Genomic DNA, 26,807 nt, shown 5'->3' with positions numbered 1-26,807 from the left:
TGACCTGGGGTGTTACTCTTCATTGCTGGCCGAATATCCATCCTCTTAATAGCAAATACAGTCTGGGTTGATTTCTGAGTATCAGAACCAACTCGTAGGTGAGTTTCTTCCTCAGCTACCATGCCAATGGCATGATCTAAGTCTGGTATCCTCTCCCGATTGAGTATCTGGCTCCTCACGTTCTCATACTCTGAATTGAGCCCCATGAGAAAAGAGAATAGCCTTTGCTTCAAAGTATACCCTCTCTCTGCTGAGCGAGGATTCTCAACTGGCCAGAAATGATCTATCTCCCTCCAAATTGCCTTTAGTCGACAAGCATACACCATGACTGAATCTTTACCCTGCTTCGCCTGTGCAGCCCTTGCATTTAAGTCATATAGTCACCAATCATTGTTTTGCTTGGCACTATTCTTCTGGATTTCCTCCCACAATTCCTTCATTGTATTGACATATAAAAAATTCTTCCTCATCTCTGGATCCATTGTCTAATAAGTGCTTTCTCTGCTCGCCATATTTTGTACCCTGGCTGCCCTTTCATGACTGGTTCTTCGCTGAGATGATCCCCTAAAAATCTTCCCTCAATAGCCAGTTCTATGAGCTTACTCCATTCATAAATATTAAACCCATCTAGGGATCGCCAAACGTCATCCGTCACGTCACGCGTCACCGTGACGGACTCGTGACGGATGACGTGATGGTGACGGTAACGAACCAGATGAGCCGTGACGGTGACGGTGACGGTGATGTATTGCCCGTGACGGTGACGTGACGGTGACGGGGTAGTCCGGACGCGTGACGTGACGAAAAGTCCATCACGGATGACATCCCTGATGGAATTTTAATACAATTTTAATCCAGCTGGGTTTCTCAAAAGAAGTGGAATTTCCAACAAAATCTTCGCCCAGTTTCTCCCTGCCGGTAATCCTATCTCTTTCTCCCCGGCGTGCGATTGAAATGCTGTCCACGTTGACTGATTCTTGTCGAGTTTTACGTATGATCGTGAGCCAACGGTCGCCGCCGGAACGGAGACAATCTGAAGCAAGGTCCACGAGATTATTAGCCCGACTGGTCGCACAAATTTTATTATCCACGTCGTATTCGTAGCCAACGAGCCACGACAACTATTTCAAGTGGAGTATAATTAGTAGATTATTTCAAGTGGGTGCGTTAGCAGTTCTGGAAGCAAAGCATTTGTCAACCCAACGACTCGGTTTGTGGATGTGAATATGTGTGCTTTTCTTATTGGCCATTAAATTGTCGATGATACATGAAGAAACCCAGTTCAACGCTCATGTCAGCACCTCTGTCTCTCCCCGCAGCCCTTGCCTTGTCGTAACCAGGGTGGCTAGGTATAGATTAAAAAAACACACACAGGAACAAAGAAGTTCCTAATATTTTTTTCCATTTCTCATCGGGTTCACATGGAATGTCTCCCCGTCAACGAAACAGGGACAATTTAATGGCCACGTGGATAAACATTCCCTTCTACCGTCCGAGCTAGCGTGCAATGGGAAGGGGAGATTCCGAGTATGATAGAATAACTAAGGCAGGTGATCTTTTCTGGGACGAGGTCCTGTTCTTTTCGAGTCCTCTTCGCTGGAAATAGATACTGTCGATTGCGACACTGGTGTCCTTCTTCTAGCCCACCTGTTCAGGCCAGACCCACTATGAACATGTTCTCTATGACAGCGGTTGAGACATCCAACAACCAAGTAGGGGGGTCAACTTTATGTCTGCCGATGACCCTTTCCGGCGCCGCCAGGAAGCCACTGCCGCAGCGCCTCCAGCCCCTAATTATCTACGTATATCCTCCCAAGGTGGTAGACGTGGCGCCCGAAGAATTCAAGACGGTAGTTCAACGACTAACACGAGCCTCTTCTTCTTCGCCTCCTGAGCCAGTGGTCTCGCCGTCTCCCCCGTTAGCGGCGGCTCCATGCGCAGAGGAAATCGCTGAGGAGGATGATTTTGAATGGCTGGAGGATTATATCCTTGATCAACGTTCACCAAATCAGTATCTTACGACAAATATCCTTAGCAGTCCCGATCAAGTGTTGTACGCCATCAGTAGTAGACCTTACTCTAGTAATTTCCGTCACCGTGACGGTGACATGACGGAATGAGGATGCATGGATGCGTGACGGGTACGTGACGGTTTTTTTCAAAATCCTCGGACGCGTGACGTGACGGTGACATGACGAACATTTCGTCACGTCACCATTCGTCACGGCTCGTCATCCGTCCCGTCACGTCCGGGGCGTCACATTCCGGACGTGCCGTTCCCTAAACCCATCAAACTTAGGTTCAATATCTGGAAAAACCAGAACCCTTGACTGCGGTTCTGCTGAACAAACTTCTTCCTTCTCCTTCGCCATAACTGTGAAGGCTCCTTCTAGACTGTCCACAATAAGCAAGCTGAAGCAACAGGAACAAGGGGGGCCACAGACAAACCTCAAAGAGTGCAGGCGTTGCAGACTACAATCTCCGTCCTACACAAGACACTGCTCTGATACCATGTTGAATGTACTCTGATCCCTCTTCCTTCTCCTGTTGATGCTCCTCTCTCTGCTGAGAGCAGAGAATACCTGGCGGCTAGGGTTTGAATAAACAAAACAAGACGTTCTTACCTTTCTTCCACGCTGGATTTAATACCAGCCAGTCACAGAGTCCGTGGGGCCCACATACTTTAGTCATGTGGACCACTAAACACAGGTATTGGCCACTTATAAGACGTGGCCCATTTACATCACTTATAAAGGGAAAAATAAAGAAAATAAATAAGAAATGAACTAAGATAGATAACTAAGACAGATAGCTCTAATCAACAATCTTGAATTTCGGTTTCTCTTATGTATAGTACCACCCTCTCATGATCCGTCCTCGGGTGTATCAAAGGAAACGTCAGGAGATGGGTATAAGTAGTCAAGCGGAAAGTAAAGGAGGCAGACAGTAAGTTGTGGATGGCATAAAAGTTCCCCATTCAAACAAAATCTTCAGCAGTTTCTAAAGCAAAACTCAAGAAGGTAATGGAGTAAGGGAGAACCCTCATGAGCTATTAGACATTAAAAATGACTCATTAACTTATGATATGATCCTGGTTGGGATCCTATCGCACCGTAAACTTTTACTTGAGAAATGAGGAAACAATCCTTGATTTAGGACCATTCAAGAGGGAGAAGTGACGTCGATGATGAGATCATCACCGGAATGAGAAGGATGGGAGGGAGGTCAGGAGAAGAGCACGAAGAGATGTCGATAAGGAGAGGAGAGGAGAAAGGAGGCAGAGAGAGGGAAAGGGAGAAGGAACAGAAAATGAGATACAATTCACTCTTCTTGGCTGCCCTCCTAATGTGACGGTGGCCCTATTTAAAGGGAAAACGTGTAAAAGAAGGTAATTATGAAAAATACCCCTACAATAGAATGTTGATTATATACTCCTAGCCCAGCGTTTATGTGGTCTGAAGTTTAAACCAATCTTGGATAAAATGTAAAATAAGGAAACATACCATACTTAAAAAAAGAGGAATAATGATATTATTCAACAGAAAATTTTAACAATGGAAGAATGACAATTGGGGTTGCTAGCAGGTAAGTCATACCCTGTTGTGGGTGTCACAATGAGATCCACCTGCTTGAAAACTTGCATGTAAAAGAACATCTGCCTTCTCCTGCAATTCACGTGATGGAATAAGTGATACTCCAATTCATAACTGGAATTTTATGCAACACGACTAGGATAGGAGGGATTCTCCAGCTAACTGCACAAAACTGTACAACAGGGTATGACTTAAAAATCTTTCTAAATTAATTTTTGAAAAGTTTCCCGAGAGCCGAAGCATCACATGGACTTTATACCACGATAACATGCCACCATATTCTCAAGTCTATAAAAGAAAGTTTCAAATAGGAGATAAAAGCTGATTGATTATAAAAATATCTGTGAGCTATTCAATGCCAAGAAAAACCTGCTAAGCGATTTCTAACAAACTGAAATAAAAGACAGCAAAATGCTTTGGGGTATAATGTTTCATTGTTCATTCCACAGGGAAAATACTGCCTGTTGGAGAAATATGGCAATTTAGGTTGAAAAAAAATCACAGAATATCATGCAACAAATATTTTTCATACCTCAATCGCTGACCAGCAACATAATTTGCAGATGAAAAAGAATTAAAGAGGCAAACATTTGCTCGGATATCATGACACAGTTCAGTGCGCCTCCTGGATTATAAAGGAGAAAATGTTGTTGAGAATAAATTATTATTAACTGGATCTGTTTCACCACTGTAAATGTGAAGTTATTTGCAAGTGAATGCTGTGTAATCTAGAACTGAGACTGCCACCTTTTGTAATGAGGATTCAATGAACACCGCATATGCGACCCAATAGAAACCAGATGTGCGTTGCGGAGCTCCTCAAGCTCTGGAAGTCTAATATCAACAGTCTTCAAAAAACCAAGTTCATAATGATAAGTAATTCTCAAAGAACAAAAATTCAAGAAAACTATCACACAACTATGTCTATAGACATGCAGTCAATATGGAGCCATAAAAGTAGAGCATAAGCCAAACTGACCTTGCATCCATAATTACTTGAAAGCATGCTAAGTGTTTCTTCAAATTTTTCAGAGATATCAGGGGATTTAACATCAACAACCCACTGGAAAATATTAAAAACAGCTTTAGAATATGACTAGAACAACACCCACGACTTAATAGAAATCTAGGTTTACCTGAGCATATTTTCCTAACTTCAGCGTCCTCAATACATTGAATTTACTTGTAAGAGATAAGTTTGGCAAACAGATAGGGGGCTACAGCAATGAAAAGGGAGTTCTTAGAAACAGTTTCAATAACCAGTTCCAAATGAAAAAACAAAATTGCAAGAGTTATAGAAGCCCATACAATAGTTCTCCAGAGAATGTAGACTTAGGCCGGATTTAAATATAAAACAGAGGAAAACTATGGGTTTCACTATGAGCGACAAAAGACTCTGATAAGGGCCTCCCCCAATTTCCCATCGGATGTTTAAGCTACTAAAGTCAAGCGATTGAATTGTGTCCCTAGTTCTCAATGAAAAGTAAAGCATTTAACCTCAATGGATCTTCTTAGCAAAAACTGAAACGAGAACAGTTTCCTTAATGTTGAAAAAACAGTTGAATTTTGTGACTATGGATATAGACAAGAGATAGTTAGGTGACGGGAGAATCCCAAGCCATAAAACTAATTTGGGCTCAAAATGACACGGGCTCATTACATTCTGTTGGGAAATAGGTGGTGTGGCCTATTAAGTCCACTAGACCTTAGCCCACTAAGGGTTCCCTTTCTTAATCCCATATTTATAAATGTCCAATACTCTCTCTCTCAACCCTATATATGGGCATGTATCCCTTCTTTTTCTAAGTAACAAAGTTCTATCTTTTCTATCTTCTTCAACACATTCTATCCGCCTTACATAGGAACATAGGAGACAATTTTTTAGCCTAAAATCTCTGACAAAAACAAAAAATTATTCCCTCTTCCTGCCTGGCATAAAAACAATGAGGCGCTAAAATAATATGCTAGAATATAAACTTAAATAGGAAAATGCACAGGAGGTGCCCTCATGAAATAATTTTGGGTTAATGAAGACAAGAAGAAAGAACAATTCTTGATTCTCAAACAAAGAGATTACAAGGGGTTTTATAGGGAGCCCTAATGGGCTAATAATAGAAAGGGCCCTTAATGGGTAATTATAGAAAGGAGCTAATAATAGAAAGAAGAAAAGAAAAAGGAAAGGAGACAATAATGTCAACACTCCCCCTCAAGCTGGAGCGTGGATGTTTTCCACACCCAGCTTGGAACAGAGCTCCTCAAACCGAGGGGCATGAAGCCCTTTGGTGAAGATGTCTGCAAGCTGTTCAGCTGACGGAACATATGGCGTGCAGAAATTTCCCGACTCAAGCTTCTCTTTAATGAAATGTCGATCGATCTCAATGTGTTTTGTACGATCATGCTGGACGGGATCATGAGCAATGCTGATAGCCGATTTGTTGTCACAGAACAGCTGAACAGGGGAAGAAACCGGACACCTTAGTTCACGAAGCAGTTGGGTAATCCAAAGTGCTTCACAAAGACCATGCGCAAGGGCACGGAACTCCGCTTCAGCACTTGATCGAGAGACCACTTTCTGTTTCTTACTCCTCCAAGTAATAAGATTGCCTCCCAAGAAGGTGCAGTACCCAGAGGTCGACCGACGATCAACCACAGATCCTGCATAATCAGCATCAGTGTAGACTTCTAGACGCAGACCACAGTGGCACGAAACATTAATCCACGCCAACGGTGCCCTTCAAGAAAGCGGAGGAGGCGATGGGCAGCATGAAGATGACTCATTCGAAGGTTCTGCATAAACTGACTTAGAACACCCACTGTATATGCAATGTCGGGACGGGTGTGGGTGAGATAGAGCAGTTTGCCCACAAGTCTTCGATATTGTCCGGGCTCAGCCGGATCTTCATTCTCATCCGCACCAAGTCGATGACTCACATCAATCGGTGTCGAAATAGGCTTGGAGTCTTCCTTTCCCAGCTCGCAAAGAAGATCCACTGTATATTTCCGCTGACAGATGAAAATCTCACTCGAAGAATAAGCCACCTCAATACCAAGAAAATATCGTAATGGGCCAAGATGACGTATGGCAAAGTCCGACGACAGATACATAGCCAGCTGAGTAATGGACTCCGTATCATCACCCGTGATGATAATGTCATCCACGTACACAACAAGAATAGCCACTCCCTCGGACGTGGAATGACGGTAGAAAAGCGTGTGATCTCCATTACACTGACGGTATCCCCGGTTCTTCATAGCCATGGTGAAACGGCCAAACCAAGCACGAGGAGATTGCTTCAAACCGTACAGCGCTTTCTTCAGGCGACAAACAACTGAACTCGGAGTGGACGGCACTAAGGAGGCATATCCAGGAGGTAAGGTCATATAGATCTCCTCAGTCAAATCACCATGAAGAAAAGCATTCTTGACATCATATTGCTGCAATATCCAGCCCCGATCGGCGGCAAGAGCCAAGAGAATCCGGACAGTGTTCATCTTGGCCACAGGCAAACGCGTTTCCTGATAATCAATGCCATACTGTTGGGTGAACCCTTGCGCCACAACACGTGCCTTGTGCCTTTCAATAGAGCCGTCGGAATTGTGCTTTACAGCATAAACCCAACGACTGCCAACCAAGTGCTTCCCGGCAGTAGTGGAACCAGATCCCATGTGTCATTTAGGGCAAGTGCTTGTAGCTCCTCCTCCATTGCCCGACGCCAATGAGGAAGAGAGAGGGCTACGTCCACCGTCTTTGGAAGGGAGATAGTGTCAAGGGAGGTGAGAAGAGCGTGGTAGGATGGGGAAGACGATGAGATGAGATGGATGCGGCTAATGGATACAATGGAGAAGGATGAGGGCAAGACACAAGTGCTAATGAAGGATTTTTCAAGAGGAGTGGATGAGGAGGATGAGGGAACTTCAGGGGTAGGAGGAACACGAGGCTTGCGACGAGCAAGAGTGATACCATAGCGTTTTTCTGGCGGGCAACGGCGTATAGGTAAAGGGGCACAACATAGTGGGATAGAGGGATCCGATGGGGACTCTGCAGGAGGGTTCGATGAAGCAGAGGATGGATCTTTAGTAAGGACAGGTGGATTTGGGATTGGTGCAGGCAAAGGATCAGAGGACAAGGTGTTCATGGGAATATCAGATGGAGGCTCTTCGAGAGGAACAGGCAAGGACTTGGGACTGGTGACGAGGGAGATGAGTTAGGAAGAATAAGAAATTCAAGGGGATCTGATTGAGGTGGTAAAGAAGGAGAAGGTGGAGAAGAAGAGGGGTAATACGGAGTGAATTCGTCAAAGGTAGCATCCTTGGTGACAATAAATCGATGAGAGGGTGGATGATAACATCGATAACCCTTTTGAGTAGAAGAATAGCCGACGAAGACACATTGGATGGCCCGAGGATCAAGCTTGTCACGGCCAAGATGGTGGTTAGGAGCAAAGCAAACGCACCCAAAGACACGAGGGGTAAGATTGGTTCGGAGAGAAATGTTGGGGAAGGAATGCTGGAGACAATCAATGGGAGTAGAGTAGTTAAGTACGCGAGACGGAAGACGGTTGAGAAGATGAATGGCAGTTAGGACAGCTTCAGCCCAAAAATACTTTGGCACATGCATGTGAAATAAGAGGCTCCGAGCCATTTCAAAAACGTGACGAAATTTTCGTTCTGTAACTCCATTTTGTTGGGGGGGTGTAAGGACATGTGGTTTCATGGATGATGCCTTTTTCTTGGAAGAAAGTACTTAACGTGGAATTGACATAGTCTCGGGCATTGTCGGAGCGGAAGCGACGAATAGAGGTGCAGAATTGAGTTTGAATGAGAGAGTAGAACTGAGGAATAACAAGGGAGATCTCTGATTTATTTTTCAAGAGATAGGCCCACGTGAAACGAGTAGCGTCATCAATGAATATACATAACCACCGAGCACCGGACGTGCTATGAACAGGGGAGGGTCCCCACACGTCGGTGTGAACGAGAGCAAAAGGAGTCGTCAAATGGGAAGAAGAAATAGGATACGTAGTACGATGATGTTTAGCAATTCGACAAGCATCACAAACAAAGCGGTCCACAGAGTGGCCTTGGAAAAGTTTTGGAAATAAACGATAAAGAGTAGCAAAGGATGGATGGCCGAGGCGTCGATGGAGAAGCCACAAACGCTCATGAGACGCCGAAAGGGGAACTGCAGCGGCAGCAACAGCGAGGGGAGACAAGGGAGATCGAACAAGATAGAGACCCTCATGCTCCTCAGCAATGGAAATCGTCCTCCCCGACACCTTATCACGATAAAAACAGGTATTAGGAGTGAATGTAAGATCTTGGTTCAGATCACGAACAAGGCGGGATAAAGAAAGAAGATGATGAGCAAGCCGTGGAACATGAAGGACTTTAGTGAGGTTCATCGAAGGAGAGAGAGACACACGACCAATCCCAGCCACAATGAGAAGATCACCGGAAGCTGTTTTAACTTTGGAAGAGCCAGAAACGGGTTCATAGGTCACAAAAGCTCTAGGATTGGGTGTCATGTGGGCAGTGGCACCAGAGTCAAGAAGCCAAGTGGATGATGATGACGACTGAGATGGTGAAGGAGAAGGAGAAGGAATGGTGGACATACCCGCGTTAGCTAGAGAGCACGAGCCCACGACTGGAGGGTCAAGCAATCGCCGAAGACGTTCCACTTCTTCAGGTGTAAAGCCGGGAAGAGAAGCACTTGCCGAAGACGCTCCACTTGGAAGAAGACCATAGGACAGAGGCACTTGACCAGGCATCGGTACTTGGTTGACAGAAGGTGCAACCGTAGCGAGATTGCTCTGTTGTGTTCGCTTCCGTTGAAGCTTAAAGCACGTCTCCTTGGAGTGACCCCGCTTTTTGCAGTAATTGCAGAAAAGGGAAGGATCACCTTTGGAGGATTCCTTGGTCCGAGTAGATGGACCACGAGACGAAGCTCCTGCTCCAGTCGATGTGGTCGTCACCGAGGAGCGCGTGGAGGAAGACGAATGTGCTACAAGTGCAGAAGCCGGGGTCTGGGACTGCTGAAAGCGAGATTCTTCAATTCTCGCGCTGCGAAGCGCATCCTTGAAGGAAAGCTCTTTCTCCCGGTGTATAAGCTGAGCCCGTACCGCTTCATATTCCGGGTTAAGTCCTATAAGGAACTGAAAAACCCAAAGTTGAAGAGTGTACTTGCGATCCACCGAGTGAGGGTCCGGAGGCATGTAGTGATCAATCTCATTCCACAGAGAAATGAGTTCTGTGCTGTACTCCATGATCGTCCTGTCTCCTTGACGCAGATTGGCGGCCCGATGCACTAGCTCATACAGTGTGGCAATATTATTTTTCTTGGAGTGGATGTCAAGGGCCGCTTCCCACACGGCCCAGGCAGACTCAAGAGACAGAAATTCACCCTTGATACTCGGTGAAATACTATCCAAAAGCCATCGATGGACCACCCCTTCAACGTCTAGCCAGTCATAGTACTTGGAGTCTGTCTTGGAAGGCCCTTCTTCAAGTAAATGACGCATCAGTCGTCCCTTGAGAGTAATCTGGACATATTGCTGCCACTGAAGAAGGTTAAAGCCGGTGAACATCCCATCTGGAGGCATCCGAGGCAGAGAAAACGGTCCAGGTGAAGCCGACCAATTCCCCGACTCAAGAGGTGCCTCCGAAGCATTTGACGTTTGACCCACACTGGGTGGCGTCGATGCTGGCGTCACACCGGAAACCGATACAGGCTCCGTCATCTTGATCACAGAATGAAGTGTCGCACGAGGAGCACACGGCTGCAGGAACGCCCGCGGCTATTGGCTGCGTGCGCGGCTGAAGAGTCGAGGAGGAGCGCGGCGCAACCAAGAGGAGCGCGCGTCGAGGGAAGCGTACGCTGCCGAGAGAGAAGCACAGCCGAGGAGGGAGCGCGGTGCGGGAAGCCGGAAATGTGGCCGGAAAGAAGCTGCGCCGCCAGGAGCAGGTAGCCAACCGGAAGGAGAAGGAGCTCAAGATCCTGGCGAATGTAGAAACGCCAGAGATCGGAGCTACGGTCGAGCCCAGGAACCCGGATTAGGGTTAGAGTTAGGGCTCTGATACCATGAAGACAAGAAGAAAGAACAATTCTTGATTCTCAAACAAAGAGATTACAGGGGGTTTTATAGGGAGCCCTAATGGGCTAATAATAGAAAGGGCCCTTAATGGGCTAATAATAGAAAGGAGCTACTAATAGAAAGAAGAAAAGAAAAAGGAAAGGAGTCAATAATGTCAACAGTTAATAATAAGTTTTAAGTGTATGTCTTTTTTAGAGGACAAGATAGTTGTTAAAGTTTATCTCACTCAACAAATGTAAATTCAACTTTCCCAATTACCAGACTTGATGCAATCTTGTCACATGAAGAGGGATCTGCTATGGCAGCATATCTGAAATATAATTACAACACGCCGGTGATTCTTCATTGCAGGAAAACCAAGATTGTCATGTAAGAATTCTAAATGAAATAAAAAAGGCTCTTCATAATTACATAATTTTACAAAGGTCAAGCGAACAGACAAGAACAATCAGCCAGAGAATCAGACATCTTTTTGGTTTTGAACATTCATCCACGACATATCTTCTTTACCAGGAGAAAGAGTCCACCGAAAGAAGTTTGTTTTAAAGACATGTTCTCGTTCCTTGGTTTCTTTTTACGTTAATTTGGTGCATGGTTTTTTTTAATTCTGCTGTTAGACAAAGGCTTCTATTATACCCTCTCTGTCTTTGTAACCCGGTACTGAGCCATTACTGGCTCAATGTTATTTTCTTTCTTCTGTGTCCCTTATTTTAGGCTCATTATGAGTTACCCATAATAGGCCCAACCCTTGTAACTGGTATTTATACCAGAACCTAATTTGAGACAAGTGATGCCATTTCCTTCCATAAACTTGAAGGTCTCAAGAGCAGCAGCTAAAGCTAATATCAGCTGTAAATGCAACCACCATAACTTCATTGATATTGTACATGTTTTCAGTGAATATATGTTAAGATCACCATGGAGATCTAACGAAATCAAGAAATAAGACATGGGAGAGAAAGGAGAAAGAGAGAAGAAGAGAGAGCGATAGGTGAATAAACCCTCAAGAACTTCTGAATTGGGAGTTCTTGCCCTCACAACAACTGGATACAAATCGTGCGAAGAAACCACATGGCGAGCACTCATCAGAAGTCCCTCTATTGACCTTACAATTGGGTAGTTATAACCCTACAATTTCTCAACCTAAGGCTAAGTCGTTGACTGAGCCTTGTTGACCGGGTTTTCTGTGCCTTTTCTCTTACATGTGATGTTGGAAAAGGATAAGCTTCTTTTTATTGCCTTACATCTAGGCGATTCTGAGCCACCAGATTCGTCGAGACTGAAGATAATTTTGGCATGACCAATTGGCTAGAGTTTAAGGCCCATTTTGAAGGCCGATATGATTTGTTGACTTATATACTTCATCAACTATTATTTGAGATACAGCAAATTGATTCAGTTCATGAGTATCGCACAGAATTTGAATCTGTAGCCACATAACTTCCTATATTGGCCCTTGAAATCAAAGAAAGATCTTATCTACGTGGACTTAGAGCAGACATCAGAGATGAAGTTTTGCATTATGGGCCATTTACCCCTAAAAGTGAAGATTTTTGGATGGCTACTGATAAGGAGAAGAATTATGACAAGAGTCTTCTGAAGAGTATGCTCCCGGATTCATGGGTAGTTTGTCCCATGTGCACACTTGCAGAGGAAGAGTGTACTCGCCTCTTCTTCAAGTGCTCATTTTCCCAGGCAATCTGGAGATTGCAGAAGCTCACGAGAGTGGATGTGGCTTCTGATGAGGACTGCTGCAGCTTGATCAGGGAAGGCACATGCAGGAAACGTAGGGACTAGAGAAGAGTCCTAGCAGAATTATGGGCTATATGGCTGCACTGCATTGAGGTTGTGTTTAAGGGAAGGATTATATCAGAGGACAACGTCCTACATGATGTGGATAGCCTCATTTTACATTGGTTTCGGAGGCAGGGATGATGGGAGAGAGGAACATTTTGGTTGGCTTTATATTTCATGTTCATATATATTACTGATTTCAGTTTGATCACCGTTCTCGGGTGATCTTCCCTCTTTCTTTTAAGGAAAAAAAAATTACAGGCCATGTGGCTTTAAAGAAATTACGGAACTTTATATCAGAGCTGAATCAGATTTGGGAAACCCTTACGGACATGGAAAATGCCTCCACTGTATGCTGATCTAACACCACAAATGACAGCACGTCCAAAGGCCCCTCGGGGGTCACCGACGGAGAAGAATCAAAGGGAGAGGGATCATGGAATGAGGAAGAAGATGCGGGAGCGGTGGGCTCCAAGAAAGGAACGGGCCCCAAGTGGGGAGCCGAGGGGGCCTCATCCAACGGGAGGCGGGATGAGGAAGAGTGGTCCCCAAAATAGGGTTCATGCTCGGCAAAGGTGACATTTGCCGAGATGAAGTATCGCCGAGACGGCGGATGGTAGCACTGATACCCCTTCTGAAGAGAGGAGTACCCAACGAAGACGCACCTAACAGCACGAGCGTCAAGCTTTGTCCGCCCGGAGACGTGTCGTGGACATATGCCGTGCAGCGAATATCCGTGGCAAGGGACCCGTCCGCAGGCACGTGTCGGGGAAGGCCGCGCTCATCCGGTCCAGGGGGGTAGAGAACGCCAACAGCTGGGTGGGAATGCGATTGACGAGATGGGTGCTCGTCAGGACGGCATCGCCCCAATACGGCCACGGGGCCTTGGCATCGATAAGGCGTCCGGGCCGTCGAGGTGACATAGCCTCGCGGCCTTTCGGCTAGTCCGTTCTGCTCGGGGTGGCAGGGCATGAAGATTCGTGGAGGATCCCCCGGTCGGCGAAGAAGGCGTCGAGGTCGTTGTTGAAGAAGTCGCGGGCATTATCCGAGCGAAACCGCTGGATACCCCGACCAAACTGCGTCGCCACCATCGCACAAAAATGACGGACATTCTGCGCAACTTCCGACTTCGCGGTGAGGAGGTAGACACGTATAGCGAGTTGCCTCGTCCACAAGTAGAAGGAAGTACCGATGACCTTTCAAGCTAGGTTTCGGGGCAGGTCCCCACACGTCGCTATGCACCCGGAACAGCGGGACAGATGTGTGAGCCGAGGACGGAGTGAAGGAAGAACGGCGATGCTTCGCCAACTGACAAGCGTCACACACCAAGGTCTTAAGGTCCAAGCCAGAACATAATTCAGGGGAAAGACGGTGAAGAGTCGCAAAAGGCGGGTGGCCCAGCCGCTGGTGCGTCATCAGGAGTCGTCCCCACCGCTGCTCGGCCCCCGTCCGAAGTGTCTGATGCGCCGCGGCACTGCGACCGTCCCCCATCATCCAGCAACAGCAGCCCGTTCTCCCGCCTAATCCGTGTAGTCCGGCCGACCTTGTCAGACAGAAACATGCCGTCAGGTTGGAGATGAAATGAGCACTGGACGGCATCAACAAGGCGTTGGGGTGACAGAAGTACAGCCCGCAGGTCGGGAACGTGGAGGACGTTGCGGACCACACCAAGGCCGTCCACATAGACTGCCCCGATTCCAGCCACGCGTAGTCGTCCACCCCCGGCCGTGAGAACAGTACGTGCACCACTATGCCGGACGTAGGAGACGAACCGAGTGTTGAGGGGGGTCATGTGCTCAGTGGCCCCGAGTCAAGCACCCAAGTCGTGTCCGTCGACCGGCGAGTGAAACGCCGTATGGCCGCAATACCAAGTGTCGGCGGGAGGAAGACGCGCAAATGTGCCGAAGTAGGCAGTCGAAGAAGGCTGCATGGCTGCCACCTGATCCCGGAGCCGGGCAAGCTCGGCTTGGATGCTGTCCAGAGCCGTGGTAGACGTGCTCGGGGCCGGGGAAGATTCAGATTGGGCCAACATGGCCTTGCTGTCTGCCTCTTTCTTCTTTCGCCAGTCGTTGAGACGCGTTTAGTGCACTTGTTCTTCCAGTGGCCCGGCTTCCGCAATAGGTGCAGACGGGTGTTTTTGCAGGGCGGGCAGCGGCTGCCGGAGTCGTAAGAGGGCCGAGGACTGCCCAGCAGCGGCAGCAGGTGCTGCCAGAAGCGCAGAGGACTCAGCCGGGTCAGAGGTGGGAGTCCCATGGAGAAGGAGATGACTCTCTTCCTCCTGGAGCTCCTGAACCAACGTCTCGAGATCCGGAGGGCCATCTTTGTTGTGCAGGGCCCGGCGGCGAATGGCCTCATATTCCCGGTTTAGGCCGTTGAGAAACCCCATGATGCGCAGGATAAGCATGTTCTGATAGGTCTTGCACTTGGGGTCGTCCGTTGGCAGGTAGTGGTCCACTTCATCCCACGCTTCTTGTGTAGAGCATAATCGGAGATCGACAGAGAGCCCTGTTTCAGGTTGGAAGCTTGAGCAGCGAGGCGTAGATGCGCCACCAATCATTCTCCCGCCCGCAAAATTTCGTGGCTTGGTCCCAAAACCCTTTGACCGTTTTCTGATGGGGAAAGCGGTCGCGAAATCGGGGCCAATGTGAGCGTGGACAGCCACCCAGAATGAACTGCTCCTCGGCGTCCCAAGCCGCATAGTGAGGGTGATCGGCGGTCAAGGGATCCTCGGTGCAGTGCTTGTACAGTTGACGGGATTTGAGGGTGGTCTCGATGAAGCGAGACCACTGCAGAAGATTCGGGCTGCGGAGAAGAGTTGATTCCGGGACCAGAGGCAACGGATGAGTGATCTTGTAGGAGAGCGGCTTCTCCGCAAAGTCAGTCTCTGTGTAAGGCATGGTCTCTGTGTCGGTCTCTGCGCGGCTGACTGCGCGGCTGGCTGCGCGACTGGCTGTGCGGCTGGCTGCGCGGCTGGCTGTGCGGCTGGCTGTGCGGCTGGCTGTGCGGCTGGCTGCGCGGCTGGCTGTGCGGCTGGCTGCGCGGCTGGCTGTGCGGCTGGCTGTGCGGCTGGCTGCACGGCTGGCTGCACGGCTGGCTGTGCGCGGCTGGCTGCTGACTGCGCTGCGGGCTGCGCGGCTGGCTGTGCGGCTAACTGCGCTGCGGGCTGCGCGGCTGGCTGCGGCTGAGCGTCGCGCGGCTTGCTGCTGTGCGGCTGGCTGGTCGCGGCGGCTTGCTGCTGCGCGGCTTGCTGCTGTGCGGCTGGCTGGTCGCGGCGGCTGGCTGCTGCGCTGCTGGCTGGTCGCGCGGCGGCTGGCTGGCGGCTGGCTGTGCGGCGGCTGGTCGCGCGCTGGCTGCCGCGGCTGTGCTGGCTGCTGAGCGGGCTGCGCGGAGGCTTGCTGCTGTGCGACTGGCTGGTCGCGCGGCTTGCTTGCTGCTGTGCGGCTGGCTGGTCGTGCGGCGGCTGGCTGCTGCGCTGGCTGGTCGCGCGGCGGCTGGCTGTCTTGCGGCGGCTGGTCGCGTGGCTGGCTGGTCGCGCTTGCTGCTGCGCGCTTGCTGCTGTGCGGCTGGCTGGTCGCGCGGCTGGCTGCTGCGTGGCTTGCTGCTGTGCGGCTGGCTGTGCGCGGCGGCTGGTCGCGCGGCTGGCTGGTCGCGTGGCTGGCTGCTGCGCGGCTGTGCTGGCTGCGAGGAGGGAGGGAGGGTGAGATCAAGGGGATCTCAAACCCTAAAGGGTGATGTCAAACCCTAGAGAGGAGAGGGAAGATCAGGAGCCCTAGAGCTCTGATACCATGACAAACCCTAGAGAGTTTGGAGGAGAAGAAGGGTCGATGGAGGTTGAGAAATGAGAGAATAGATTGACATAAGAAAGTAAGTGGCTTACATTAGGGTATTTATACCCTATGAGAGAGAGGAAATAAGAGCTCCTAAAGGGCTTATAGAATAGGGCCCAAGAGGAGGATAAGCACTTAACTAACACAAAAAATACAATGCTCCTTCCATGATGCAGGCAGGCCAGAGTGCTCCCAATCAATTCAAATCTCAACATAATAGTAAAGCTGGGTCGTCTTCTATACCTCAGAATGTACCTTCATATTCCCAGTATGATAAGAACAACCAGCGAAGAAACTTGAAGATTAGTGACTCTCCGTATCTGCAGTGCGAGGATAAAGGTCTCTGCTACTACTAAAACGACCAATCACGGCAAGCCACTGTTGTAAGGAAAATCTTAATGTCATCTTGATCAGGGAAGGTGGCGGACCACTAGTACCAGCTGAAGTGGAACAGGATGATTTAATGCAAACAGAAGATGGTCCTTTACAGAAGGTTCACTATTTCTTGCTCATGGTAATCTCTGGTTAGCACAAAGAAGTTCATCATCAAGATTACTTAAGCTTTGGGGAAATATAAATGGTCTTCCTGTACTGGTGCCTATGGCGGAAGGGCAAAACAAAATCTTATTAATCCAACCATGTTGCCCATTATAGCCAAGCCTATTTTGGACAGAACCAAGTTGGACATGATACTGGGTGACGATTACCTCAATTCCTTGAGGGGGAAATGCTTGAATGTTCTTTTACACATCCAGAGTTCAGACTGGTAAAATATTTAGTGCCTCTGCAGTTGGGAAGATTTGATGTGATATTGGCTGTACAATGGTTAAAATTCTCAGACTGGTTTTATTCAAATTATAATCTGCTTACCCTGAAGATTCTATGGCCAAGACAGATTATTTGTGCTACAAACCCATCCAGTGTTCAGACCTCCTGATTCTTCATCAGCCAAACAGGTGCAGGAAATCATAAGCAAGCATCTTTTCAAAAAGTATGCCTTCCATTTGCTACCCTTCAAAACCCACAGTTTATCCAGCGTGTATTACATCATACAGGTATTATAGAATGGTCTTCAACTATTGGTCAAATGAAAAAACCTGCCAAATTACAAAGCTATATCTGAAGACGTCGATGTGTTCAAAAGGAAGTTCCAACTTTCCCGCATGGAAACCAATTGATCTTAGGGCAGGCCAGTTCTCCCAGAACCTATCATGATAAGAAGAGAAGGAAGTATCAGTCAGCACGTGTGCCAGTCCAGGAACGTGCTGATTCAAACACTTAGATGGCGGGAGCAGGAAAGCCTATAATTAAAGGGGCAAGAGCTGGATCGAAAAGGAGGATAAATCAGTAACAAGAAAAGGGTGTTGTGATCTGACTCATCCTATAGTTCTTAATCTTTCATCTCATCTGCTACATTCCAATCCACCAATTATTTTACATGATCATAACGTAATGTTGGTGCAATTGCCAAGTGAGTTGACCCAAGTCCGACTAAAAACTGCTGAATTTTTTTGGTGATTCAGTTCCATGAAACATTTTCAGGCTCAACTCTCCATTTCAGTCATTTTGAGGAAAGAAATGACATTTTTCATTGGGAAGAGAGGGGTGGATGATACAGTCCTCATCCTATGTTGGTTAGTTTCTCCATGCTATTCGTCATCTATGTATTTCCTTTAAATTGGGTAGCCCTCCCCCTAGAAAACCAAGCAAGAAGAATGAACTTGAGTCCCTTTTTTCTCCTCCATCCAAAGCCTAAGTCCCATCTGTCCTTCCATTATCCCTGTCCTCATGATCATCTCTACTACACAATATCTTCGGGCAGCTCGTCCTTGGTCGATCCCCTAACTCCTCTGTTCAGCCTTTCTTATCATTCCAGTTCAACTCTCCAATCACCGGAACATCTACCCTTCTCTATCCCCCTTCCTCAATACTAACCTACTTCAATGTTTGTATCAGTGGACAACGAAAAAATAATAATTAGATGTGCCGACTTTGCAAACTATCCTACTAAAGCGATCAGTTTATGAATAAAAAAGGGATGAGAAAACAGTAAATCCGGGACAAGCAAAAATTTAGGGAGGGGAAAAAAGTTGAAAAACCTGCAGTTGAGAGATCATACAAAAAGATATTCAAAGAAAATACAGGAATACCATGGCAGATAACCAGATGTTTAAAAAGAATATTCACTTGCAAAATGAAAGCTATGTAGCTAGAAGCCAGAACCATGGGCTGAATAACTGGTCAAAGAGATGCTTCTCTACCAAAAACGTGGAATTGTCTCGTCGGATGCATCAGATGTAAATTTGATTGAATAAAATTTGTATTGGTCTGAGCTCTAAGGAAGTTTACACAAGAATTGTGTCCTCAACAGTGGCAGCCAGAGGAGAGATAACGTCAACAGTTCCGCCATCGCACATTGAGCTACAAAAAAGTAACGAAAAAAAATCTCAAATTCCTTGTCAAAACTTTATAAATTTTATGCGTTGCAAACATTGAAGCTCATCCAAAAGCTTACTGTATATCCTACATGAAACTTCATTGAGGTCTCAAATTTTCCTTGATTCTCTAAGGCATTTCATATTACGACTTTAACAAATGCAGATAAAAATTTCCTTCTACCTATGCTAGAAAAATCTGTAAGACATCAGGATGAGTATCCCTCCCTCCCTCCCTCCCTCCCAGTTCTATACCGGAGCCATAAAGATAACATATTTCAAAGAACCACATAAATGAAATAAAAAATGAAGAACCCTAGCATTACCCTTTGGTGCTCGTTCGGCTATAAGTGGTTTTTAGGCCCACAATTCCACAAAGCGAAGCTGGAATCCTAACTGATCCTGTAAAGGATTTATCATAGGTTAAATATCCACATATTATAGATACCAAAGGGATGAAAAGGATTTCAGCCAACCTCCTCCATCTGTGCCTAGCGCAGCTGGGCACAACCCACAGGCTACAATTGCTGCCGGCCCAGAAGAAGAGCCACCCGTATATCTTTCAAAAGAGTGTGGATTCCGCACAGTCCTGAATCAAGTTAAACAAATGAAGGGGCGATATGATGGGGATAAATGAATAACAGAAATATTTTCCCTTCACTCACACTTTGATTACCCCAAAGACGAATAGAAATGAACTGGAAATAATAAAAATTGAAAAGTATGAATCATGACAAAAATAAGGAGATAATATCGGAATATTGGCCAAGTAGCCTCATATAGAATTGTTATAGGATTTTATCCGTTGGACTTGTGCTTCCTTCAGGAATACCTTCTGTTTTAAGCGTGTATTGCTCAATTGGGGGGGGCACCATTTTAACCAGAGAAAATATGAAAAGAAAATGACGATGAAGCATTGAATGCGACAAAAACAAGAGACCTAGTTTCAGAGAAAACAACTCATTTATCAAATGCATATATGTCGGTGCTCCCATTCCATAAATACCAAGAAAGAACCACAGAATCAGCAACATTTACGAGTTTCAAAGGTAGAAAATTCCTGGCGACTAAAGAATGTACATACTTCTGTACGAAAGCATTTATAACCAAACGTCACCAATCTCTCATGTCGAGGACAACGAGACTCCAAGAAAGAATAATATAATTAAGTGGTCAGCACGGTTGGATCATACGACAAACTAAAGATTTATTTACTTAAGTGAGAAATGTGAGCGGACGAGAGCCATCAACTTGAATGCCAAAGAACTCGAAGGAAATTGAAAATAGAAAAAAGAAAAGAAAAACGAGATAAGTTCGCTTCCAGACTGGTTGAGTTCACAATGTGAAAGAGATGTGACAGTCCTCTTACCCATAATGAGAATTGTTGCCTGTAACTCCCATCCCAAATTCGTGCATAGCAGCCTTTCCTATAAATATTACACCGCATCGTCGCAACCTGGAGACGCAAACAGCATCTTCTATGACAACGCCGACCTCGTGGTACCATGTAGTCCCACCTGCAAGGATCAATCAAAGATAAAAATTCTAACATAACATTTACACAAGCGGGGTAATGCGTAGATTGAACCCTTGGTGGGATGTGGCAAGCAATTCACGTCATCCTTGACAGCGATGAAGATCCCATCCAAGATTGACAGGGCTTTCCCTGAAGAAGATAAAAAAGTGAACAACAGTTCTGACAAAAGACTGGCTTCAAGGAAAAATGCCCTCTAGATGTCTCTGTGTTGACGCCGCAGCTTGTGCTATCAAATCCTTTGGGTCGAAGGATACCAACAGTGGCGCTGGAGGCTTCCTGCTGTGGAAATCTTCCACCACGGAGATGATACGCTCCGCAATCTGCATCGACAAAACATGCCCCCCATTAATTCAAGAGAAGTATTCAGTTTGCACGACGCTAAGGCAAAGAGGACTAACAATGGTGGGGGTAGTAAGGTTAGACTGATAAGCGTGTGCGTAGTCGCGTATGGTCCAGTACAGAAACGGAGAACCCGGCTGCGCAGACAATTCTCGACGTGGTTTGTGAGGGGGAAGGCACGCCGTCGCCAACCGAACCCGAGCAAGCGGATCTTCGTCTTCTTCAGTGCTGATAACGTCGTGTTCTGGCTCTGGAATTCGGCAGACGAACACAGAGAACATCAGCACGAATACCTTTTTCCCCGGTGAAGTCGTAGTAAAAGAAAAAGGGAGAAAGAGAGACACAGAGAGAGAGGAGAAGGATGCGATCCCGGAAACACTAAAAATTAAGAGAGTTGAGCAAGCAGCAAGTACCCAGTTTAGGAAACTCCGGTTGGAACATTGGCTTCTCAGGAATCACCGTTTCTTCCAACATCTGCGTCGGGGTTCAGCAATCGGGCCGGGATCAAGAGATCAGAGAAGAGAGAAGACGTTTCCGCAAAAACTCTTCCGAACGCGAGTAGAGAATGGAGATCGAACCTGAGTGAGGCCGTTGAGGCGCGTCAGGAAGGATAAAAGAAGGGGGCCGAGGAAAGCGTTCTCCAGAACCCATACGAAGATCTTGAGGAGAAGCCCGGAGAAACAGGGAGCTGACGGGAGCACCAAAGATGGAAGAGAAAATTGAAAACGCAAGACGAACAAAGAGGGGAGGGAAAATTCTAGAAAATGCAGACGACGGGTGAGAGGCAATCCATCACCTTTGACTTGCGGAGGGTCGTAGGACACGGCGGAGAGATCGATCTCCTCCGCCGGCGCCATCACGCGCGGCTTCCGCGCTGCACCCATGCTGATCTCTGGTTCTTCGATGAAGTCGCGAGATCCGTGGAGGGGGCGGGGGGGACGGAGAAGAAGGGTCTTGCACTTATTTCATCGCCGGAGGAGGACCGGACATTAGTTGCTGCGGCAGAGCTCACACCAACCCTCCACTGCTCGGTCGCTGCCGAGGCGTTGAGATCTTAAATGACGCGGGAGTTTGACAGGTCGGCCGGCGCCAGCGCTGCACCGATGACTGTTGGACGAGTGCCGCCGCCACAGATCATCATCCCTCTCTCTCCCTCACTCTCTCACTCACTCTCACTCGCTCTCTCTTTCAAGGAGTCTTACTTGGCTCTACGCTTGTTTGACGCCGTACAGACAGCAGTCAGTGATTTAAAATTTCGTCTTCTGCCGTAAAGTTTCGTCATCCATCATTTAAATTTCGTCATCCATCATTTAAATTTCGTCATCCATCTTCGTCCCTAGCGATTGACAGATCACTGAACGGTCTGTCATTGATGGATAATGAGACTACGGACGAATGACGGAGACGACGGATGACTGCATCGGTCGACGAAAATATTAATGTATAATGTTCGCCTTAATTTTTACATAAAAATGTGTAAAATATTTTTGCAGCGACATAAAAATGTATAATGCAGCGGCATAATTTTTTTGCAGTGTCAAATTAATGTATAATGTTTACCTTAATTTTTACATAAAAATGTGTCAAATATTAATGTATAATGTTTTCAGCGACAGACGTCGGGCCGGGGAGGGGGCGGTATTGAACAGACATTGTCGTAATATTTGAGGGCTTTTAAGACAGTTCACCAGAGCTGGCGGATGGAGACGAACGACGAAATTGAACAGACGGAACGTATCAGAACAGAATTCCGTTTCGATATCCATTTCTCACGAAAATTTTGTCATTTTCGTCATTCCTCACCGTTCCGTCATCTGCAGGTTTCTGTCATTCTTCCGTTCTGTCATTCGTCTATTGACGTAAACGGAATGGAATGGACTTTGCGGTAACGAAAATGTCTATGACGGGGACGGTGATGTTGACCACATGATGAGAAGCATAGACAACACTAACAACCACCGCCAAGCACTGGGACCAGGACTACTGAATAGGGACGATGACCAGTGACAACCAAGGATGGAAACAATGATTGTCAGCAACGCGGATGATGACCGCCGAGAAGGGGAAGTACCACTGTCAATGACGGAATCCGCCACCACTAATGACCGAACGAGGACTACGACCACTGATGACGGGGACAAAAACTTCCTCTTCGGGCACATTGGGAACATAGTTACTAATCTGAAAAGCCTATAATATCTGTAAGACACTTCCAATCCCATTTTATGTGGGTTTATGAAAAAGTAAACAGCATGAGTTGCACAATATGCTCGTTTGGTTTGGGCTGATCTAAATTTAGTCTTTTGTAATTAGGGGAAATGATATCTCTTCACCCTTAAAATTAATGTGTTTGACTCTTTTTTTTTAAATCAACCTAGTTTATATCCTCACGGACATGTCATTCATTATCTTCTCTAGAAATTTACTGAGTTCAAATGCTTCCCTAACGAAATTGCATAAACTGTAATTTAAATATAATTTCGGAAAACGAGCATCAACTTTTTGGTAGATATTTGAATCAAGCTTCATGAAAATCCTTATCTTTTTTTCGGTAGCTATTTGCTGGAGAACAATTTTACTCAATCTGTTCCATTCCTCGTCTCTCTCCTAAAACTTGTCAACTTCTGCAAGGAATATTGAGAACAACCACTTTAGTGAAGTACTGTACCACTTTAAATCTATTCCAGTACTGAAGTAATGAAAAATTACAAAAAGTAGTTGCTGAATTTTTTATATAGGATGACCTCGACTAAGTGGTCCCTAAGTTGTGTGACGGATGAGAAGGCGAGTAGGCAGAATGGATGTTCCACACAATGATCCTAATAGAAAGCCCTCGTGATTTAGGGAACATAATAGCCCCAATCTCATACGAGGATGAGATCACTGTCAATCAAGATCGTGGTAATCAAATAAATTTGAGTAGCTCCATGGTTAATTTCCAAGAATGGTACTCATGATACTCTATTCAACCTACATCTAATAGTACCGATCAAGCCTGAGGCAATGGCAAAAGCAAATATATTAAAGGTAGTAATGCTCACCACTAAAAAATGAAGAGAAGAGATGGACCTAGGATGATGTGACGTCAAAGGAGGGAGCGGAAGTGGTATGCATCAGCGACAAAGTACCATCGATGATAGAGTGCGGTAACGATTTTGGGTGATAACATAGAGGCATGACACCATGAGGCTTAATGGAGGTGGAATGTGGCATTGTGACAACAAAGTACGACGGATACAATGGCAAATAGAGATGAGGTGATGGCAATAGCTGGAGATGAACATCTGTTACAAGGCAATGATATTGGACAGCGCAACCGATCACTACAGATGAAGGTGCACGATCAGGATTCCTCTCGTGAATGCAGTGGTGGCAGCAATGATGACAGTTGCGATAGCGGCACTCGACAATTCCCAAGGATAAAAGTTACAACTCTAGACTCAATCTTTATTTGACCAAAAACAGAGGAGTTTTAGCAATTCATATAGAGCTAGAGGATGAGCAGGCAAAGGAGAAAGATGAGTAGTGGTACATTTCAAAAACAATTAAATGCAAGGTCTTTCAAAAAAAAGACTAGCGATATCCATATTACAATCTCATCATAATTCAATAAGTCTGCCCATGTATTTACAGACTTCTTATAAGCATCACATGTGCACTGTAATGAATATGTTTTATTGATGAAAATAGAACAAGATATGGAATGTGTGATTGGCTTGTCGGCCACATATATTTACATCAAATATGCTCATGCTAGTTGGGGATTTATAATGGAGGGGTGGTAATGGCAAGCTCACTATTACGGAGGTACAATAATAGAGGAGGCTCGTTGGATAATGATAACGGGATTTTTAGTAGTAAAAATGTACACATTTTAGAATTATTATATGCATCATTTTATTAATTATACATTTATTTTACCATAAAATTTCCCTCCATGAATTAATTCTTGAAAATATTCAACATGACCATTTTTCTCACTAAAATCATATCCAATGCTTGAAAGCCATTTTTTATCCCATTTAGAAAATATTTTGAAATTATTATGGCCTTAAACTTTAAATGGATTCAATAAATAAATAATAATAATAATTTTTTTTGAGTGGTCAGCTAGGGATGAGCCGATGGCACTCAAGCCAGCCGCTAGCCAGAGAGTGCACAGGGCACAAGCCGGCCAGCAGCCGGCGAGCACCGCCACACAAGGAGCCCAATTGCTGGCCTATTAAGTGCACATATGGCCCCATAGAAGCCCAACAGCAGGCCCATAGAGGCCCATAGAGAAGTCCACGTACGCATACGAGAGAGGTCAAGTAATTTCAGAAGTAAGAGGAAAAGGGCATTTATATAGTATTTGGTATTTTATATTTCTCCTAGATGGGAATAACAGATGGTTTGTAGTTTTCATATGCGCATTGAGCCGGGCTCAGAAATAATAAGAATGATTGCAACCCAACAAGCCGTGATCTTCAAAAATGAAAGGAGAAATTTTAATTGGGCTTCGATACGACCTGGCCCGAAGCCTGTGTAATTGCAGGCCATTTTAAAGTAGATGGACTTGATCTCAACTGTCTGATTTTCTTAAGGAAGATTGGACAGTTAGATCTCTTCGTATTATCTAACCAATTTCTTATTTATTTTTCAGGCTTTCTGATTGGCTGGTGCGAATGACAAGGATGAAGGGGCCACTAAACACCTGAATCGCGATGGCCAACAATAACGGGGCATGCTGATGGGGCATGGTTATGACCCAAAAAATGGTATACCGGTTAAGATGGGTCCACAGCAGAAATTTAATCACAGCCTTCAACCCAGCATTATGAAGATCGAACGGTCAGGGGCAAAGGCATCCTTCGCCACCCCAACCGTCGTCCCGGATAGCTGGCCAGCGGTGGCCGGTGATGGGGGGACCATAAGGCTGATCCAACAGATCCTAGAGAGCCGTTGGCTTGAGGAGCCAAGAGGACCTATCTTGACCCCTTAAATAGGGATTTTAAAGACTCTAACATCATCTTCTGATACAAAGAATAGGCAGCGGCAGAGGAGCCTTCATGTGGCAGCAAGAGCAATAGGGGGAGAGTGACACCACTCTGACGACTCCCTCTGTTCAGGATGGCGCTGGAGAGGGTTCAAAGAAATGAGGTGTTGTGCCAGCACGGAGGTGAAGAGTCAGAGAGACTGCACACCAAACTTCAGCGGCGGTGACCCGCGCCACCACTCTTGCTCATCGAATCAGGGCACATCAGGTTGGATCTCTGCTCGATATGGTAGAAAAACATTTGATGCACACTATCCAGTTGATTAATTTCAGTTCTAATAAAAAACAAAATCAATTTCATAGGATTTCTGCTATTTATTTGTGTTGGCATTTGAAGATATAAATCCATTTATCTAAGTTCCTATTGATTCTACCTTATACACACACACACACACACTTAGCTAACATGTTCCTGTTTTGTGGGTTTGTAGAGGCACTCTGTCGAACACCTGTTAGGTGTCGACAGATACACCCGAATAACTTCCGGTTCTCCTATTAGAAAAAAGCTTTAAAAAATATTTCTGAAATATAATACTTATCTAAATTTTCTTATTATCTACCTAAGATAACTATAAATATAAAAATCATGAAAACACCTTAAGATCTATCCACTTTATACCCCTTCCTTCTTTCTCTAAATGTTTTATCAATTCCTCAATTCTCTTCTAAATTAGGTGTTACATCTTACCCTTAAACTCTGAACATCTAGATCCATAAATATCTATATAGAGATATACATACACCCCAATCTCTCTCTCTCTCTCTCCTCTCATTACTATCCTTTTCACTTAAGCTTTTTAAAACTAAACCAAAAATTAACTCCCCTATCTATCTAGTTAGCTATACTACTTAGAGATTATTCTGATCTATCTAGATAGTTTTCTTACTCATTAAATCATCTGTATACTTCCACTTATCTTCTCTACTCCTAAAATTTTTATCTTCTCATCTATTCTAATCTATCATCAAACTTACAATACTTACTCTACCTATCTTTATAATACTTATTCTCTCTTTTTATTCTTCTCCTATCTCTTACTAAACTAAATACCTCTATAAACTAACTACTTATCTCTTATTTCTATAAGCTCTTATTCCCTATCTCACTAAAATATTAATATCAGTATCCTTACATCCACCTCCTATTTTTATATAG

General features: G+C 45.7%; 2 protein-coding genes across 2 annotated transcripts in view; both read right to left on the bottom strand.

Moving 5' to 3' along the window:
- LOC144702458 (fatty acid amide hydrolase-like) overlaps positions 1-21,803 on the bottom strand; it is a 28,572-nt gene extending 6,769 nt beyond the window's left edge. Inside the window, exons 1-16 of the mRNA XM_078574513.1 lie at positions 21,413-21,803; positions 21,195-21,304; positions 21,030-21,090; positions 20,676-20,866; positions 20,468-20,597; positions 20,329-20,406; positions 20,110-20,257; positions 19,217-19,329; positions 19,067-19,142; positions 18,655-18,726; positions 10,943-10,994; positions 4,730-4,810; positions 4,573-4,656; positions 4,341-4,441; positions 4,126-4,218; positions 3,597-3,665 (exon numbers count right to left, since the gene is read on the bottom strand). Of these exons, the coding sequence (XP_078430639.1) occupies positions 3,597-3,665; positions 4,126-4,218; positions 4,341-4,441; positions 4,573-4,656; positions 4,730-4,810; positions 10,943-10,994; positions 18,655-18,726; positions 19,067-19,142; positions 19,217-19,329; positions 20,110-20,257; positions 20,329-20,406; positions 20,468-20,597; positions 20,676-20,866; positions 21,030-21,090; positions 21,195-21,304; positions 21,413-21,500 (1,547 nt within the window). The 5' untranslated portion in view covers positions 21,501-21,803. The remainder of the gene's footprint in view (positions 1-3,596; positions 3,666-4,125; positions 4,219-4,340; positions 4,442-4,572; positions 4,657-4,729; positions 4,811-10,942; positions 10,995-18,654; positions 18,727-19,066; positions 19,143-19,216; positions 19,330-20,109; positions 20,258-20,328; positions 20,407-20,467; positions 20,598-20,675; positions 20,867-21,029; positions 21,091-21,194; positions 21,305-21,412) is intronic.
- On the bottom strand, positions 8,594-10,417 carry LOC144702459 (uncharacterized). The gene is made up of 2 exons (XM_078574514.1): positions 9,208-10,417; positions 8,594-8,869 (listed from the first exon to the last, which is right to left on the bottom strand). The coding sequence occupies exons 1-2, from the start codon at positions 10,328-10,330 to the stop codon at positions 8,841-8,843; spliced, it is 1,152 nt and encodes a 383-aa protein (XP_078430640.1). The 5' UTR covers positions 10,331-10,417; the 3' UTR covers positions 8,594-8,840.
- Positions 21,804-26,807: the final 5,004 nt, after the last annotated feature.

The sequence above is a fragment of the Wolffia australiana genome, chromosome 4 (genome assembly GCF_029677425.1).
Source record: "Wolffia australiana isolate 7733 chromosome 4, ASM2967742v1".
NCBI lineage: Eukaryota > Viridiplantae > Streptophyta > Magnoliopsida > Alismatales > Araceae > Wolffia > Wolffia australiana.
This window is presented reverse-complemented; position numbering and strand designations above follow the sequence as displayed.